The following is a 20,366-nucleotide window of genomic DNA, read 5'->3' as shown; positions in this document are numbered from 1 at the left end:
GTTTCCAATAAAAAGTTACATCTAAGCATAAGACAGATGGTACTGTTAAGGACTGCTGTGGGAGGAATGTGTAAGCACCTGAGGAGATGCAGGATCCTGCTAATTGTCATAACAGTGTCTGAGAATACCGAAAATGGATACACAGGGAGATGAACAAAGGTGAATGAGCCAAGAATAATCTCAACAGAAAACTCCAATCAATATAATTGATATGTAAGACTGTCCTTTACAGAAGCGGAAGGAGTACAAACGCCTAGAGATATAAGGATTATTAGAGTTCATCAATTCTGTGCAACCTGCTCAACTACCAACTAAATCTGTGAATTTTACGTCTTTGATTTCAACTTCCTTTCATAGTAAACAATTATCACTAATCCCAAAGAGACTATTTATGTGGGTTGTGTCTATCAATATTTGCTATATAAGAAACAAAAACTGAGTAATTTAAATGTTTATTTATTAATCCATTTAAAATAGAAAAAAATAATTCTATTACATGGTCATGTAAGTAGTAGATTAACAAATTAAGTAACTATACTTCTATGCCAAAATATATTATGATGATATAACATAATTATCAGGATGATTGGTTGTTTTTGTTTGTTTGTTTGTTTTTTGTCTCTCTTTTGTTTTCTGTCCTTGAGATTTTATTCAAAATTTTTTGCCTATGCCTGTGGCTGTAGGACCTAATGACCAGACCTGTGGCTCATCCCCTCCCCCACTCACTTTTGGACGTAGGTTTGTGTCTTGGGATGTTAAGACCCCATCTGGATGCCAGTTGAAGCACACAGTCTTGCTGGAAGACAGGCTGTCTGTGGCTTCAGGACCTAAGGGCCTGGAGCCTTGGCTAATCCCCCCCACTACTTGTGTTTGAACTCTCAGTACTTCCATATTTTAGATAGCTCATAGCCACAATGCATTCAATGCACATAGGATGATCTTTTCTTTACTCCTGAGGTGAAGGTAAGCAGCTTAATTTGAGTCACACCTGTTCTTTAGAAACAGGGAGGACTTTGGGTCACCCTGGATCAGTGATGACAATGCAGGGTGCAGGTGAACAACAGGAGGCAGAGTAGAAGAGAGATCACAAATACTCTGCTCCTGCACACCTTTGAATGCTCAGAGATACCTTGAATACTTTAGGAAGGAACATACAGATCACTAGATGACTAGGAACAATCACAGAGGCACAAGAAATATGAGCAACCAACAAAATGTCTCTCCCTCAAGGGAAAATATCAATTCTGCATCACCCACAGATGATGGAGGTCATGAAAATGTTGGACAAGCAATTCAGAAAATTTGTAGTGACCAAACTAATTAAGATGCAAAAGAAAAGAGGAAATGAGTTCCAGGAAATGAGGAAGTCCTTTCACAATTTGAAAGAAGAAATAGACACCATAAAAAAGAATCAAGCAGAATTGTTAGAAATGAAGAATGTGATACAAGAAATTAAAACCTCCCTCAAAAGTGTTAAATGTAGGGAACCAGCAGTTAGCGTAATGGCTATGTCGCTGGACTCCCACGTAGTCGACCGCGGTTCGCGTCCCGGACCTGGTGGCTTAAAACTCATGCCGAGCGCGTGTGCGTGCGTGCCCAGGATCCCGAGAGGAGAATGGAGGAGAAGGGATTGCGGCGTGACCATCCCCCCTGGGGGGTGATTTCTCGCTTTCTGACTCTAATGTCTCTCTCTGTCTGTCTGGTGAGCGCACGCGCCCTATAGTGAAAATAAAAAAAAAAAAAGGAAAAAAAAATTAAAAAAAAAAAAGTGTTAAATGTAGATTAGATCATGCAGAAGATCAAATCTCGAATATAGAAGACAAAACCTCTGACCTAGAAAAAAAGTATCAAAAAGATTCAGAAACAACCAAGAAAAATGAGAATAATATACGAGAAATACTAGATAACTTAAGCAACTCAACATCCAGATAATTGGTATCCCAGAAGAGAAAGAAAATAATAAGGACTTTGATAATTTATTTCATGAAATCTTGGAAGAAAACTTTACAAATGCAGAGAAGCATTCAAATATCCAGACCCAAGAAATACATAGGACCCCAAATAGAATTGTCCAAAGATCCTCTCCAAGGCACATTATAGTCAGATTGGCAAAAACCACAGACCAAGACAAGATACTAAAATTGGCAAGAGGGAAACATCAAGTTACTTACAAAGGTCATCTCATCAGACTTTTTAACATCAGACCTCTTGTCAGTAACAATGCAGGCAAGGAAAGAATGGGGAAATATAGTCAAAGTGTAAAAGGAAAAACAATTTCAACCAAGAATACTATACCAGTCAAGATTATACTTCATATGGAAAAAAAGATAAAAACATTCTCAGATAAACATAACTTGAAAGAACGGAACAACTCCAGACCATTTCCTCAAGAAGTTTTGAAGGGAAAATAAAAAGTAAGATGGACAGTTATGAGAGTACAAAAAATAACCAAGAATATGGTTCACTGAATAATAGGAACAGGGCTGGAAATATTGATAATAATATTGAATATTAATGGATCATATTCTCTAATTAAGAAACACAGACTGGCTTAATGGATAAAAATACAGAAACCCTCTATCCATTGTCTGCAAGAAGTACACCTTATGGATAAAGACATACATAGACTAAAAGTGAAGGGCTGGAAAAAAGATATTCCATGCAAATGAAAAACATAAAAAAGGTGGAGCTGTGATACTAATTTTAGACAAAATAAGCTTCAAGACAAAGACTGTAAGAAGAGACAAAGAAGGACATTCTATAATAGTAAGTGGGCTAATTCAGCAACAAGACATAATGCCTATAAATATCTATGCACTCAAATCAGGAGCACTGAAATATTTGAAGGAAAAACTGCTTGAACTAAGAGGAGAGATCAACTAATTGTTGGGGATCTCAATATCCCATTATCTCTTTTAGACAGGTCTTCTGAACAAAAAATAGAGAGATACAGGACCTAAATGATACCATAAATCGAATGGTCTTGACAGACATCTACTGAACTTTCCATCCTGAAGCCACAAAATAAGCATTTTTCTCATCCTGGCATGGAAGCTTTTCAAAGATTAACATTATGACAGGACACACATCAAGCCTTTACAGATTCAAAGCATAAAAATTATATCCAGCATCTTCTCTGACCATGATGGAATTAAACTCAATAGAAACACCCTCGAAAATACTCAAACACATGGAAACTAACCTACTTGTGAATGATTCCATAACTACTGAAGAAATTAAGTCTGAAATTAAAAAAAAATTCTGAATAAAATGATAATAAGCACACAAGTTTTCATAATCTATGGGACATGACAAAAAATCACTCATAAGAGGGAAATTAATAGCAATTAGTGCACATAAGAAAAGAGATGGCAAACCTTATATTATGCCCTGAGGCATAATTGAAAAAACAATGAAAAATACCCCCAAAAACACCAGGTGAAAAGAAATCATAATGATTCAAGCAGAAATAAATGAAATAAAAAATAAACGAACTATACAGAAAATAAATGAAAGCAAAAGGTGGTTCTTTTTCTTTTTTCTCTTTTTTTGGAAAGGTTTTTGCTATAGGGTGCATGCGCTCACCAGACAGAGAGAGACAGAGAGACAGAAAGCGAGAAGTCACCCCCCAGGGGGGATGGCCACACGGCAATCCCTTCTCCATTCTCCTCTCGGGATCTTGGGCACGCACACACATGCGCCCGGCGCGAGTTTAAGCCACCAGGTTTGGGACTCAAACTGCAGTCGACTACATGGGAGTCCAGCGACATAGCCATTACACTAACTGCTGGTCCCAAAAGGTGGTTATTTGAAGAGATTACCAAGATTGACACATCACTAGCTAGACTGATAAAGAAGAGGAAAGAAAGAAATGAGACAAATCAAATATGTGATGAAACAGGCAACATTACAACAGACACTCTAGAAAAACAAAGCATCATTAGAAGATACTATGATTGGCTATATGCCCAAAGAAAGGGAGCATGAAGGAAATGGATAAATTCTTGCATGCATATAATCTACCAAGATTTAATAGGGAAACATAGAAAACTTAAATAGGTGCATAATAAGCCATGAGATTGAATCAGTAATAAATAACTTCCTGGCAAAGAAAAGCCCAAAGCCCAGTTCTGGATGGCTTCACTACTAAACTCTAAAAAACTTTTAAGAGTTAACCCCTATTCTACTCAAATATTTCTAAAGATCTAAAAGGAAAGAAACCTCCCAAATTCATTTTTATGAAGCCTCCATCATCCTCATTCCCAAAACAGATAAGGATATGACACAGAAGGAAAACTACAGACTAATATCTCTTATGAATATAGATGCAAAAATTCTCAACAAGATACTTGCAAATCATATCCAACAACATATAACAAAGATTATTCATCACATCCAAGTAGGCTTTATCCCAGGGATGCAAGGGTGGTTCAACATAAACAATACTATAAATATAATACACTACATTAGGAGAAAGAAAGATATAAACCACATGATCATTTCAATTCATGTACAGATAGCATTTGATAAAATACAACATCCTTTCATGCTTAAGACACTCAGTAAGATTGGCATAGAAGGGTTATTTTTCAACACAATAAAGCCATATGTGAAAAACCTTTAGCTAACATTATACTGAGTGGAAAAAAAGCTAAAAGATTTTCCACTAAAAATTTGTACTAGGCAAGGTTGCCACTCTCTCCACTGCTTTTTAACACGGTGCTGGAAGTCTTAGCCAATGCAATCAGAAAAGAGTACACTGTAAATGATATTTGAATAGGCAAAGAACAGTTTAAAATGACATGTCATTTATAGATGGCATGATAGTATACTTAGAAGACCCAAAGGTTTCCATGAAAATAGTTCTTGAAGTAATAAATGAATACACTAAAATGGCAGGATACAAAATCAACATCCAAAACTCTATAGCATTTCTATATACAAACAAGTTGAAAGAAGTAGATCTGAAAGGAATCCCTTTTACTATAGGCACAAAATGTATGCCTAGGGATAAACCTAACTAAGGAAGTCAAAGACCTTTAAAAAAAAAAACTATGAAAATCTTAAAGAAGATATTGAAAAGGACATAAAAGAAAGTGGATAAACATTCCATGTTCCTGGATTGGAAGAATTAACAAAATCAAAATGGCAATTCTACCCAAATTAATCTACATATTTAACGGATTTCCAATCAAAATACCAGAGACATTCTTTACAGATCTAGAAAAGACCAAAGCAATCTTTCCCAAGAAGAGTTGAGTGGGTGGCATATAACTCCCTGACCCCAAGATATACTATAAAGCTGTGATAATCAAAACATCATGGTATTGGCACAAAACAGACTGGTGGACCATTGGAATAGAATAAAGACCCCAGAAATAAACTCCAAAGCTTACAGCCAACTTATTTTTGACTAAGGATACCAGTCAGTGCATTGGGAAAAGGCAAACCTCTTTAGTAAATGGTGCTGGAAAAACTGGGTATCCATCTGCAGAAGATTAAACTGAATCCCCATCTTTCACTATTAAAAAACAAAAACAAAACAAAACTCAAAATGGATCAAAGATCTGAACCTAAGACCTCGAACTATAAAACTACTGGTGGAAAATACTGGGGAAACTCTGGGAGACAGTGGGGTAGGCAAAGACTTCTAAAATAAGACTCTCAAAGCACAGGCAATAATCCCTAAATTAGACAAGCGGGACTATATCAAGATCAAGAAGTTTCTGCACACCTAAGGACACAGTAACAAGTGTGAATCTACAACCCTCAGAATGGCAGAATATTTTTGTGAAATATGCCTCAGACAAGGGACTGATATCCAGAATACACAGAGAACTCAGTCAGGTTAGTCAAGAAAAAAATGATTAACCAAATTAAAAGATGGACAAAATCTCTCTATGGAAGATATATGAACAGTCAAAAAGCATATGAAGGAATGCTCAACATTCCTCATCATAAGGGAGATGCATATTAAAACCACAATGAGATACCACCTAACCCCTGTCAGAATAGAGGAGAATAAAAACAACAACAACAACAAAAAATGATAAGTGCTGGTGGGGATGTGGTGAAAGAGAAACTCTCCTACACTTTTGAAAGAAATTTAAACTGGTTCAGCCACTGTGGAAAACAATATGGAGATTCCTCAAAGATCTATAAATAGAACTACCATTTGATTTAGCAATCCCACTTTTGAGTATCTACCAGAGAGAGGAGGGGAATGCTCAATTGGAAAAGTGCTTGCACATCAGTGCTAATTGCAGCATTATTCATGATGGCTAAGACATGGAACCAATCCAAATGTCCACAAACAGATGAATGGATGGAAAAAGTGTGGCACATATACTCTGTGGAATACTACTCAACCATAAAGAAATAGAAAGACCCTGGCAGTTGATAGAAAGTGGTCGGATATGGAGGATCTATTACTGAGTGAAGCAAGCCAGGATATGAAAGAAAGATATTGTATGAATCTACTTAATATATCTACTATCTGCACTTTATTGTAGAGTTTGAAATATTGGAGGGCATAAAAGCAGTAAAAATAGTTATGGATGCTGAAGACAGTGTGGAATGGGCAGGGAGGGGGGACAAGAGAAGACTATAGAGAAGGATAGCAAGAGAACAAATAGAGAGACATGACACTAGTGGGACAGAGAAATGGTTTATTACCTGTTGACGATAACATGTGTAGTATTCTCAACTAAACTGATCTGAGAAGTATTTTATGTTAGGTAAATTCTTTATACAAGCCAAATGATATAAAGTGACTGAATTTTTTAAAAATAATGAGAATAAAAACTACTAATAACATGAAAAAAATGATGAAAAACTATTTGGTGATGATGTAGATAGTAATGTCTTTGTCTTGACTAATATGCATGGTATTCATGCTGGAAAAAGAAATGTAATACACTGTAGAGATATATATGATTCAATATAATATAAAAAAAGATTATTATTATAATAAAAATTTACAAAAAAAGACTGACCCTAGGCAAAAAAAAAAAAAAAAATTATGCCTAGATCAATATAAGGTATTTTCCAATTTTCTTGTAGTCACTCATAGAATTGGACCTAATGTTTTAGTCTTATTCAATTTCATGCTTTTTTTTATATGTGAGAAATATAGAGCTAGTTTCGCTCTTTGTATGGATGTTCAGCTTCCCCAGAACTATTTATTAAGAATACATAATTTTTCTGTTGTTGAAAATCAGTTGGCTGTCTATATGTGAATTTATTTCTAGGTTTCCGATTTTGTTCCATTGGTCTATGTTTCTCATTTTCTGCTCCTACCATGCTGTTTTGTTTCCTATTATTTTATAGTGTATTTTAAACCCATTAATAGGAGGCCTCAGGCTTCATTCTCTTTGCTCAGAATTTTGGTTATTTGAAGTATTTTGTGGTTACATACAAATTTTGTGCTTCTTTTTCTATTTCTGTGAAGAATGTAATTGGCATTTTAATAGAGATTACAATGAATCCATAGATTACTCTTGGTAATGTGGATATTTTAATAAAATGTATTCTTCCAATATAATAATATGAAATGAGGACCAGCAGATGGTGTAATGGATATGTCACTGGATTCCCATGTAGTATACCATGGTTCAAGTCCCCAAGCTGGCGATGTTAAACTCACACTGAGTGCTTATGTGTACATGCCCAAAATTCCAAGAGGAGAATGGAAGATAAGGGATTATCACGTGTCCATCCCCCCAAGGTGTGATTTCTCACTTTTTGTCTCTCTCTCTCTAGCCAGCACATGCCCTATAGCAAAAATCCCTCTTAACAAAATGAGATATCTTCTCAATTTTCACATGAACTCATCCCAAGGGCATACGGCCACAATGCAATCTCTTTTCCTCAGTTCTCCTGTAAGGATCTTCATGCATGCACACATGGCTGGAGTGATTTTCAACCCACCATGTCTGGGACTTGAACTATGGTTGGCCATGTGGGAGTCAAATGACATAACCACTACGCCATCTGCTGGCCTGAATGAGATTGCTCTTTAAATTGTTTTTGTTTTCAAGTCTATTTTATTTGCTACATCCCCCACCACCGTTTAAAAAATATTAGATCTCTTGAACTATCATGTGTCAAGAATAGAAACTCTTTCATCTTTTTATGAATCCACCATCATGACTGAGCACAAATGCAGCTACCCTTCAAACACAAATAACCCGATTCAATATTGTATATGATTCTCCTTAGAGGGAAATTATAATGATTTATTTAAAGAGCTTATTCAGAGCCTCTTTCACATCCTTATTCCTCAGACTGTAGATCATGGGATTCAACATGGGGAACATCACTGTGTAAAATGTGGAAACTATTTTGTCTGTATCCAAAGAATGGTTAGATCCAGGGCGAGAGTAGATATAGAGAATAGAGCCATAATACAGGGTAACAGAGATCAAGTGGGAGGTGCATGTAGAAAAGGCTTTGAGGCGTCCCTGGGTGGAGCGGATCCTCAAGATGATGGCGATGATAAAGATGTAGGAGGCCAGTATGAGCACAGTGGGGGTAATGACATTGGAGGCCAGCAGGAAGTACATCAGTTCCTGATAGCCATCTTTCCTGCCACAGGCCAGCTTCACCAGGGGAAGCAAATCACAGAAAAAGTCATCAATAACGTTGTCACCACAAAAGTTGAAGGAAAATGTTTTTTTGGTGATGACTGAAGAGTTAATAAAGCCACCAAGATATGAGGCTGCTACCAACATTGCACATAATTTTATAGACATGGCTTGAGCATAAAGCAGTGGCTTTGAAATGGCCACGTAGCGGTCATAAGCCATGGCAGCCAGCAGGTAACACTCACTATAGTCCAGGCCAGCAGAGAAGAAGAACTGAGCCAGGCAGCCAGCAAAGGAGATGCTTTTGTCTTCAGAAATGCAAGTCATGAGGATCTTCGGGGTGTAGACCGAGGACAGCCAGAGATCCAGAAAAGACAGATTTCCAATGAAGAAATACATGGGTGTGTGGAGCCGTGAATCATTATAGATTAACAACAGGAGGATGATATTTCCTATTAAGGTCATGGAGTATACACCAAGGAACACCACAAATAGGACCAGCTGCATCACAGGGTCTGCTGTGAAGCCCAGCAGGATAAAGTCCGTCACTGTGTGATTGCTCCATTCCATGGTGATAAGATATCTCACCTAAGAAAGGAGAACATTAGAATTAAGTTTGAATCATTTGCTGAATTAATAGATGACATGCTAATTAAATAACATTATATCCATGGTAATCCTAGAAGTCTAGGCTCCAAAAGTCTAAGTGCTCATTTATTCTTTAGTTATTTTTCTTCTTGGAGTGACAGTTCAACCAAAGAACAGATAGAGTTTTAATTCTTATTTTCTTACACTTCAGACCTCATTTATTATGAGCTTATGGGGACTACTTATTTTAAATAAGTCATTTGATATAAAAAATAATTTTGGGGGAACCAGCAGTTAACGTAATGGCTATGTCGCTGGACTCCCACGTAGTCGACCACGGTTCGTGTCCTGGACCTGGTCGCTTAAAACTCACTCTGGGCGCGTATGTGTGCGTGCCCAAGATCCCGAGAGGAGAATGGAGGAGAAGGGATTGCAGTGTGACCATCCCCCCCAGGGAGTGATTTCTCGCTTTCTGTCTCTTTGTCTCTGTCTATCTGGTGAGTGCATGCGCTCTATAGCGAAAACCTCTCCAAAAAAATAAATAAATAAAATAAAATAAATAATTTTGGGGGGGCGAAAAATCTTTGAAAATATGGATCCATGAGAACTCAAGAGAGTTTGCTCTGAAAAAAAAATTAAGTACTCCTGGACATAATGTCTTCGGATTCAAATATTCTGATTCTAATGATAATCCTAGAATTTGATCATTTATAAAATTAACAGTTAACAAGTTTGAACAATTTGTTTTGAGTCAAGCAGTATGCTTACTATTTAACATGCAATATTTTATTATTTCTTACTACATCTATCAAGTGCATGTTTGTTTGTTTGTTTGTTTATTTATTTATTTATTTATTTTGGAGAGGTTTTCGCTATAGGGCGCATGCGCTCGCCAGACAGACAGAGAAAGACATATAGACAGAAAGCGAGAAATCACCCCCCAGGGGGGATGGTCACATTGCAATCCCTTCTCCTCCATTCTCCTCTTAGGATCTTGGGCACGCATGCACACGCGCCCGGCGTGAGTTTTAAGCCACTGGGTCCGGGATGCGAACCACGGTCAACTACACGGGAGTCCAGTGACATAGCCATTACGCTAACTGCTGGTTCCCTCAAGTGCCATGTATAAAGGTGAATAACAATCATTATAGCGATGAACAAATCATGACTTAATAAGGTACTAAGTAATAGTAGGTAAGCAATATTAGTAAGCAATATTTTTTTTCTCTGAGACCTGAAATTGATATTTATCACTAAGTTGCTTCCTTTCATCTTTTACATTAGGTTAGCAATGCTAGTGGCCTCCAGGCATTTTTCTTTTTGTTTATGACAACCAACATATCTCAAAACCAATAGGGGACCAGTAGGTGTTGTGGAGGTTAAGAACTGGATCCCACATGGTCATCTCTGCAATTTGAGTCCCAGACCCGGTGGCTTAAAAATCACTCTGGGCATTTGTGTACTTGCCCACAATCCCAAGAGGAGAGTAGAAGAAAAAATATTGCAATGTGGCCGTCCTTCATGAAGGATGATTTTTCACTTTTTCTCTCTTCTTTCTCTCTTTCTCTCTGTGCTTAGATAGTGCTTGTGCCCTACTGGGGATGGAGGGGACAAGATACTGCTGAAAGATTCAGATGTTGTCACAGATGAGTACATTGTATATGAGACATCAGATAAAAGTTCCCTCAAGTCATGTACTGGCAGATCCTTCTACCTCCTTCATATAGAATAAAACTTGATCACAAATGTGGAAATTGTCTACCCTTCTCATCTAGGATCAGGATGCATACCTGCAACTCCAACAGTCACAATCAACAGAGGATCATACCATGATTCTGTATTTCTTATGCCTAGTCAGGCTCCCCAGAGTATTTGATTCCTTAAGCACCTCAGAATTTCATAGTTTTGGAAGAGTCTGAAAAGACAATTTACCAAAAATTGTGTTGTCTTTATTTAGGAGAATCTTGCTGAAGGCAAAATAATGGAATGCTTTGAAAAGTACTCATAATAATTACATTATATTGAGAAACTACCTAATGCATACATCAGAGAGAAATAGTATTTAAATATGTTTTCAGCTATTACTGTAGTGATCTAGAGGTGGAAACCTCATTTACCCTGAGTTTCTATACAGATAGTTTTAGAATTTTTTCTTTATTTCATGAGAGAGAAAGGATAGCTGAAAGAGAGAGACAGAGACAGAGAGAAGCACCTTTAACAGGTATTACACCACAATCCTTCCCCTAGCCTCCCCAGCCAGTTGAGGTCACTGGTATACATCCTCTCAGTATGTTTAGGTTGCCCCAGGAACCAAACCCCTATCTTCTATACTCCCAGCACTGCAGAGTATTGTGCTACTTCTGCACTACTATGCAGACTGACAGATTGTTTACCAAACATATTCACTCTCGTTTTCATTAACTCATTACCCAGCTTCGATGTGATAAGAAAGGTGTTATGGGACCAGCAGGTGGCATGGTGTTTAAGGTGCTGGACACTCTCACATGGCCAACCACAGTTCGAGTCCCAGACCTGGTGGCTTGCTTTCTCACTTTTCTTCTCCCTCTACTTCTCTCTCTCTGTGTCTTTCTCTGGTCAAATTAAAATATGAAAATGAATAAATGCTCTTAGAAGAAATATACACCAAAATAATTATAAGATATCACCAGTTAATATTGGCAGGAGTCTAGAAAGTATGTATGGATGAAAAGCTAAAAAAAATAAATAAATAAAAAAAAAGAAAGTGAAAATGTCACAAAAATGTGGAAGGACACCCCATGTTTCTGGATTGGAAGAATTAATATAATCAAAATGGCAATTCTACCCCAATTAATCTACATATTTGACGTGCCAACATAAAATCAACTGTTTTTTTTTTTTTTTTCTTCTTCTTCTTCTTTTGGAGAGGATTTTGCTATAGGGCACATACACTCGCCAGGAAGACAGAGAGAAACAGAGAGACAGAAAGTGAGAAATCACCCCCTGGGGGTATGGCCATGCCACAATCCCTTCTTCTCCATTCTCCTCTCAGGATCTTGAGCATGCATGCACAAGCGCCTGGCATGAGTTTAAGCCACTGGGTCCTAGACTCGAACCGTGGTCGACTACATGGGAGTCCAGTGACATAGCCATTATGCTAACTGCTGGTCCCCAGTCAACTGATTTTGACGAGGGATATCAGTCAATCCAGTGGGAAAAGGAAAAACTAGCAAATGGTGCTGGAAAAACTGGATTTCCACCTGCAGAAAGATGAATCTGAACCCCTACTATTGAAAAATAAATCAACTCAAAGTGGATCAAAGATCTAAACCTAATACCTCAAACTATAAAACTACTGCTTGAAAATACTAGGGAAGTTTAGGAGACATTGGGGTAGGCAAAGACTTTTTAAATAAGACCTCCCAAAGCATAATCAATAATCCCAAAAACAGACAAGTGGGATTACATCAGATTAAGATGTGACTCGATAGCCCTCACAATGGGAAAATATTTTTCTGAATTAAGCATCAGATAAGAGACTGATAACCAGAATACACAGGGAACTCAAGCAACTTTCCAGAAAAAAAGATGATCAATACTATTAAAAGATGGGAGAATGAGTTGAAAAAAACCCTCATTCTCTGAGGAAGATATACAAATAGCCAAAAGGCATACAAAAAATGCTCAACATTCCTCATTGTAAGGGAGATGCAGATCAAAACCACAATGAGATAACACCTAACCCCAGTCAGAATGACTAAGATTAAAAAAACACACACAAAAAAATAGGGATGAGCAGTTGGCGTAATGGCTATGTTGCTGGACTCCCATGTAGTAGACTGCGGTTTGAGTCCCGGATCCGGTGGCTTATACTCACTCCGGGTGCATGTGCGTGTATACCCAAGATCCTGAGAGGAAAATGGAGAAGGGATTGTGGCGTGGCCATCTCTCCTGGGGTGTGATTTCTCGTTTTCTGTCTCTCTGTCTCTCTCTGTCTTTCTGGCGAGCACACACGCCCTATAGCAAAAACCTCTCCAGAAAAGAAAAAAAGTTCTGGTGGGGGTGTGGTGAAAGGGGAACTCTCTTACACTGCTGGTGGAAATGTAAATTGGTCCAGCCACTGGAGAACAATATGGGATTCCTCAAAGATCTACAAATAAAGCTACCATATGATCCAACAATACCACTCCTTGGTATCTACCCAAAGGACAAAAGAATCCTTGGTTAGAAAAGTGTTTGTACATCGATGTTTATTGCAGCATTATTCACAATTGCTAAGACATGGAACAAACCCAAATGCCCATGAACAGAAGACTGAATTGAAAAAACGTGGCACATATACTCTATGAAATACTACTGAGCCATAAAAAAAAAAAAAAAAAAAAAAGACCCTGGCTTTTGGCGGCAGAAAGTGGATGAATATGGAAGATTTACTGCTAGGTGAAGCAAGCCAGGCTATGAAGGAGAAACATTGTTTGCCTCCACTTCATATATCAAGTGTCTGTACTCTGGCTGAATCAATGATTAGAGGGTATAGAAACACAGAAAATGGTTATAAATACCAGATACAGTGTGGGAAGAGGGTGGGTGAAGGAGGAAAGTCTGAGGAAAGACATTAAAAAAATAGAGAAGCAAGGTATTTATGGGATAAAGAAATGGGTTATTATCTGTTGAAGATAACGTGTATAGTATGGACTGGTGAGAAATGTATACATTTTGGAATATTCACTTTGTAAGCTAAATGAAATATGTGATTAAATGTATAAAAGAAATAAAAATTTAGAAATAAAAAACATATTTATATATAGGGTTATCAGAAAAGTCATGACATATTTTTTCTATGCGAAATATATTTCTATGAATTAAAAATGTTTTTCTAGGCAAAAAATCGTTGTGACTTTTCTGACAACCCAATTTATATACTATACCTCATGGTGGGGACCTTATGTAAAATGTGAAATTAATCTAAAAATTATCAAATTAATTGAATAATAAAAAGGTGGCTGGCCCTGCTGGTCTGAATTAAAAAAAAAAAAAAAAAAAAGAAAAGGAAAGAAAGTATGTATGGGATTCGATTTTAAAGGTAGTAAACCGGGACCAGCAGATGGAGTAACGGCTAATTTGCTAGACTCCCACATAGTTGACCATGATCAAGTCCCAGACCAGGCAGCTTAACTCACATGCTGAGCGGGTGTACATGCCTGCCCAAGATTACAAAAGGAGAATGGAGGAGAAGGAATTGCAGCATTGCCATCCCCCTAGAAGGTGATTTATTTTTATTTTTATTTTTCTCTGTCTCTCTCTGTTTCTTTGGTAAGCATTCATGCCCTATAGCAAAAATCTGTCTCTCAAAAAAAGGTGGTAAACCAAGGACAATAATATATCAAAATTAATCAAGCCAAATTTTTTAACTAATTTATTTATTTGATTTATTTTTTTGGGAAGGGTTTTTGCTATAGGACACGTGTGCTCACCAGAAAGACAGAGAGAGAGAGAGACAAAGAGACAGAAGGCGAGAAATCACCCATCCCCCAAGGGGGATGGCCACGCCGCAATCCCTTCTCCTCCACTCTCCTCTTGGGATCTTGGGCAAGCATGCACACATGCCTTTCATGAGTTTAAGTCACTGGGTCCAAGACTTGAACTGTGGTCGAGTACATGGGAGTCCAGCAACATAGCTATTATGCCAACTGCTGGTCCCTATTTTATTTATTTCTTGATAAGGGAAAATGTACCTTTGACTGGGTCTAGTCATTTTTTAATTCTTCCCACAGCCTCTCAGCAATCTAGGATCAGGATGCTCACAGAAACACTCAATATGTTCATGTTGACCTTTAATATAAACCTGTACCTCCCATGTGGTCTCGGTATTGTGCATTAATGTCTTATCACAGTAATAAGGCTGGTATTACCAGGACCATTTTACCTATACAATTGCAGCCAGATATGATTCAGAAATTCTTCTTGGTTTCTTGAATTGCTGGAGGACCTAAGTAGTTGATTCTGACGGACTGTCTCTTTAGTTCCTATTAAGACTACAACAAGGCTAACTGTTAGGATGTTGGTTTAGGCAGCTGGATTCCACATGGCCAATTCTGCAGCTTCAGTCCTAGATCTGGCAGCTTAAAGCAACTGCAGGTGCAGAAACCAGAAAAAAAAGAAAAAAAGAAAAAAAAAAAACAAAAACATGCTAGGAAGTTGTGTGTGTGCCAAAAAACTCACAGGAGAGAGACATGGAGGAAATGGAATTACAGCATGGCCATTCATCATGAAGAGTGCTTTCTCACTTTTTCTCTTTCACTGTGTCTCTCTCCAGTGAGTACACATGCTCCTCAGAAAACATAAAAAAAAAAGAAGAAAGAAAGAAAGAAAACTAGGTGTTTGTGGTCTTCATATAGTAGAGACAGGAGAATCCCTTACTTTCTTTTATTAGAAACTGTCAATCTCTTGTCTGCTATTGTTATGTAGTTGGAGGGATGCTGATTGTTTTCACAGCTTATAGAATATTACCAGAAATGGCTAATGTATGTGAAGAAAGATGATCAACATTAGAAAGTTGGTAACAAGGAAAGAAGTTCTAAGTCAAACTGTATGGACAAAAGCCTCTTGTTTTTTGCCAAGACCTATTTCATACAGCATAGCATACCACAACTTTATTTGTGTTGTCACAATATTTTTCAAAAAAAATGATGAAAGCAACACTAAAAATAAAATGTATAAGATCCGAATAGTCAAACAATCTTAAGTGAGAAGAGCAAAGCTGAAGGCATCACAGTTCTTGGTTTCAAACTATGTTATAAAGCTATAGTAATAACCATTAATGGGACAAAGAAATATAGTATTATCTGTTGAAGATATTTTATAGTTTAACCAACTGGACTAGGGAGAAATGTTCACATAGTGAAATATTTGCTTTATAAGCTAAAAAAGGTAATTGAATGTATAAATATATAAATAAATAAACTTATAAAGAAAAATAATCCAGGCCCAACCACAGTGGTGCTGGCTGTGGACTGCCACTCTCAATGCTGGAGCCACATGGCCAGCAGGGGATCAGATCTCAAGTTAAGTTAAGGCAAACTGCATGTGCTATGTACCCATGATCATTTCTGACTGTAAGAGAAGGATCCGTAGCATAAAGACACTCTGCTGTGGATGCCTCTGGCCTGTGCTCACTCTCTCTTGCTCTCTGTCTCATAAAAGAAATAACTTAAAAATAAAACACATCTAATCCTCATAGGATGGAAGTGAAAATTAAATGAGGTGACATAGAAGACCTCTAGTGTACAGCCTGGCACATAGCGGGAACCCAATAAATATTAATTTCTCTTTCTCTTGAGGATGAATTAAATACATGTAGTTTAATAAACTTCGTAACTGAAAAAAAAGTATAGTACTGGCATAAACATTAAAATAGACAAATGAAACAAAATTAAGAGCCCAGACATAAACCGGTATATACACAAAAGGTTTTCAAACAGTTCATAGAAAATGCATATCATAAAATAACTCTGCATGAATTTTACTTTTATTTTTATCAAAATAAGTTTATACTAAATGTATTAATTTTGCAGTTTTCTTATACTTTTGCATTTTTGAGAGTGGTCATATGTTACATTCTGCTTAAATTGCCCTTTCTGACAAGACTCACTAGTACAGAAATAAGTAAACTTTAAAACATTTATATTGATGAAAAGGGTTCTATAGAAGAGATAACTGTCTTTAGATTCCACAGCTAATTAGCAGCAGGGGCTCTGTCCCAATTATAAAACTCCTCAATCCAAAGCCAATCTTGTCACTCCTTTGCCAAATTACATGAGCACATGTCTAAGTACTACTTATTTACTTAGCTTTTGTTGCTTGTGCTTTTGGTGTCATATACAAAAAATGACTGACAAGGCCAATGTCAAGTAGATTATTCCATGTTTTTTTCTAAAGTAGTTTTTACATTTACATGTTTAATACATTTAATTTTTGTAAATCATGTGAAATAGGGGTACAATGTTATTGTTTCATATGGCTATCCCCTACTCTCGTTTCACCAACAAAGCCTATTTTTTATTGTCATTCCTTTCAGAATATGCTCCATTTCCCCAATACTTATTTTCTTTTACTAGGCTTGTTTTCTTTGTCTTCTCTAGAATGTCACAACCACAGTGCAGAAGGAGTTCTCTGATTGCTTTCTACTGTATTCCAGCATATAGAGTAGTTCTTAGTAACTAATTGGTATTCAGTAAATCTAGAATGAATAAATAGGTAATTGACTTTATATCTCAAAGCTATTATTCTAAAGTACTGTCTAATTCCAACTTAAACTACACAGGACAAAATATGCCCTCGTGTGAACTTTCTCAATTCAGTATACTATATCACTAAGAAGGAGGAAGAGTACGTAAAATAGAGGAATTAATTGAGTCCATAATGAATTCAAAATAAATTTCCAATTAATTTGTGAATGTAAAATAAAGGCAAACAAAATGTCAGAGTCTAGGATGCTAATGCATCCAACAACATAGGGCTTTTCAAAACACACCTTATCCTGTAGCATCTCTGCTCCCTCCTCACTTCATTAAAAATTGTATGAAAGCAATATGTTCCTCTTACACCAAAACTGAGTACCAAGAGGTGAACGTGTCATACACTAACGGTCTGAAAGGCACCAAGTAGACCAACCATTGAAGTAAAAGTACATGTCGCAATACTTTCTTTTCCTTTGATTATTCCACTGTGGAAGCGAATAAATGCTGGCCTAGTATAAATAGTAGATGGAATTTTGAATTCTAAATGAGAGCTCGTTATCATCAAATGAAGTCTAATTTAGAAGAGAGCGTATGTGTGTGTTTGCCTGTTTGGCATAGCAAGGATCCCTTTTTGAATATTTTTATTTTCTAATTTTATGATTTCTTATTCATATTTAATTGTCAAACATCTCTAAAGCATACAATGTGGTTTTTCGAAGTATACATGCAGTATAGGACAATCAAATCAGGATATGACAATATACGTATTTTTTTTGAAAAACCATATTGTGTACTATAGAGATGCATAACAATTAAATGTGAATAAGAAATAAAAAATTTAAAAAGTATATTTCATTCTTTCTTTTTATTGCTTTTATTCATACATTAAATCGCTATACATCATTTAGATTGTGAAGAGACTTTACCCAGCATGATATATACCTCCGTCCAGTCTAGTTGAGACTATTTTCATGAGATTTTGGGCATGCACACACACATACCCAGTGTGATTTCAGGCCACTGAGTCCAGGACTCCAAACATAAAGCTGGCCACCTGGGATCCAGAGCCTCAACCTCCACACTACCTACTGGCCCACAATGACCCTTTCAAAGCTAATCCAGACACCAGACACTATTCCCCTTCAAAGTGCAGCTGAAGTCACAGAGAGGCCAAACTGGTTAGCTGTTACTGACCCCAGGAATTTACTCCTACATGAGAAGTCCAGTTCCTGGGAGTAAAACCAATATAATGTCTGCTGTGTTGTGATTCTTACGAGAGGTATTTATGTTAAATTTTACTTACAAGTGTTATTTAGTGAAGAAGCCTGGAGATTTAGATCTGGCATCACTGAAGTATCAAGCTTGTGTTTGGAGAGGCTGGTTCCATGCCATAGGAAGTTTCACTTCTAATAAGCAAGCTGTGACAAATGCAAGGTGCACATGCTGAGAAGAGAGAAGTCAGCATGTGGGACGTTTACTTCCAAAACTGTCCACCATGATCTTAAGTAACCACTGTGACCAGTGTGCCCTGCACTGATAAGAAAGTTGGCTTCCAGGACTTTTCCCTCCAGAAAATTTGAACAAGTTAACATCTGGGTTTTGTCTTTCCAAAATTAATGCCTAAAGCTCACAATGTCTTTGGGGTTATAAATAGTATTTTTTTTTCAATTGTCTTCTAAGAAATATGTTTCTGTGAAACTGTCCTGTGCCAGTATCCACTTGATAAAACCATTACAGCCAGAGACTCAAGAGTATGTAGTCTTGATCCCATTGCTGTTGACTGGCATTCTGGGCCCATTGAGTGTCTTCTTGAAAGCACTTGTCTCCTGAATCATCTCGAACTTCTATTTTTGGACATAAGGCATTTATTTCATTAGCCAGTACTAAGTGCCAGTACAATTTATTTTATGGTTAATTTCTCTTTGGCTAGTTTTTCTACTTCCCTTTTGTATGTATTATAATAAAGTGATTAATTTGGAAATTGATTTGTATTTGGCTTGTCATTTGATTTAAATAAAATAAATTACATTTTTTTTCCAAGAGGTTTACTTGTCTTTAGGTAGGGAAGAACTGGTTCACCTTTGTTAGTCCAGTGTGAGAGACTCTTTTCCTTCTACTCTGATGTTTTGGGGTACCTTTGTTTGAACTGATATATATGTTTTCCCAATAACCTTTGTGGACTGCTCTCTCTCACAGTAGCCCTGAGATACCTACCCAGAGACTCACTTGGAGTTTGTCTGGAATTTGGGGAGATTATATATTAATTAGAATATGACAAAAAGAATAGAATTTTATTAAAGTTGCCTCATCTAATGAGTCTATCACTCCATAAAAAATAAATGTGTCCAATAATTAAAATTACCCATTAGTAGTAATTAGAATTTTTTGAGAACTTTATAATCAAGTGTTCTATGTATTTTTTCCTTTTATATGCTCTTCTCTCTGTGCAGGTGCCCTTACATGTCTTGTCCATCAAGTAACTCCTATCTGTCCTTGGTATTTGGGGCTGAATTGTGCTCCCTGCTCCTCCAAATGCATATTAAATCCCTAGGCCCCAGTTTCTCAGAATAGGCCTATGCGTAGATGGGTGATTAAAGAGGAGATTAAGTTAAAATGAAGCAGTAAAGGTGGACCATGATACAGTCTAATTACTATTCCTAATATAAAAGTACGACCAGCCATCATGGCTCAGTGGTAGCACAATGCTCTGCTGATGCTGAAGTCACTCGTGAGGGGCTTGGGTTCTTATCCCAAGTATCCTTGTACACACTTGGTGTACATGCATGTGTAAAGACGATCATGACTTTTATCTTCTATTAATGAGTTAGAATATAGGGCATGAATCTGTCAGTGTCTTACTACTCTACTTAACGGTATTTTCTCTCAGTTCATTCATGTTGTTACAAATTATAAAACTTCTCCCATTTTACAGATTCATAATATTTAATTGTGTGTGTGTGTGTATATATATATA

At 37.0% G+C, this 20,366-nt stretch overlaps 1 protein-coding gene across 1 annotated transcript; it reads right to left on the bottom strand.

The window, feature by feature from the left end:
* Positions 1 to 8,237: 8,237 nt before the first annotated feature.
* Positions 8,238 to 9,155, bottom strand: LOC102479518 (olfactory receptor 9G1). The gene has a single exon (XM_006160795.1). It carries the CDS (start codon positions 9,153 to 9,155, stop codon positions 8,238 to 8,240), a length of 918 nt encoding a protein of 305 aa, XP_006160857.1.
* Between the last annotated feature and the right edge of the window lie 11,211 nt (positions 9,156 to 20,366).

This window comes from Tupaia chinensis, unplaced genomic scaffold, assembly GCF_000334495.1.
Source record: "Tupaia chinensis unplaced genomic scaffold, TupChi_1.0 Scaffold000709_1, whole genome shotgun sequence".
Taxonomy (NCBI): Eukaryota; Metazoa; Chordata; class Mammalia; order Scandentia; family Tupaiidae; genus Tupaia; species Tupaia belangeri.
Note: the sequence above shows the minus strand (reverse complement) of the source record. Positions and strands in the feature narration are given on the sequence as shown.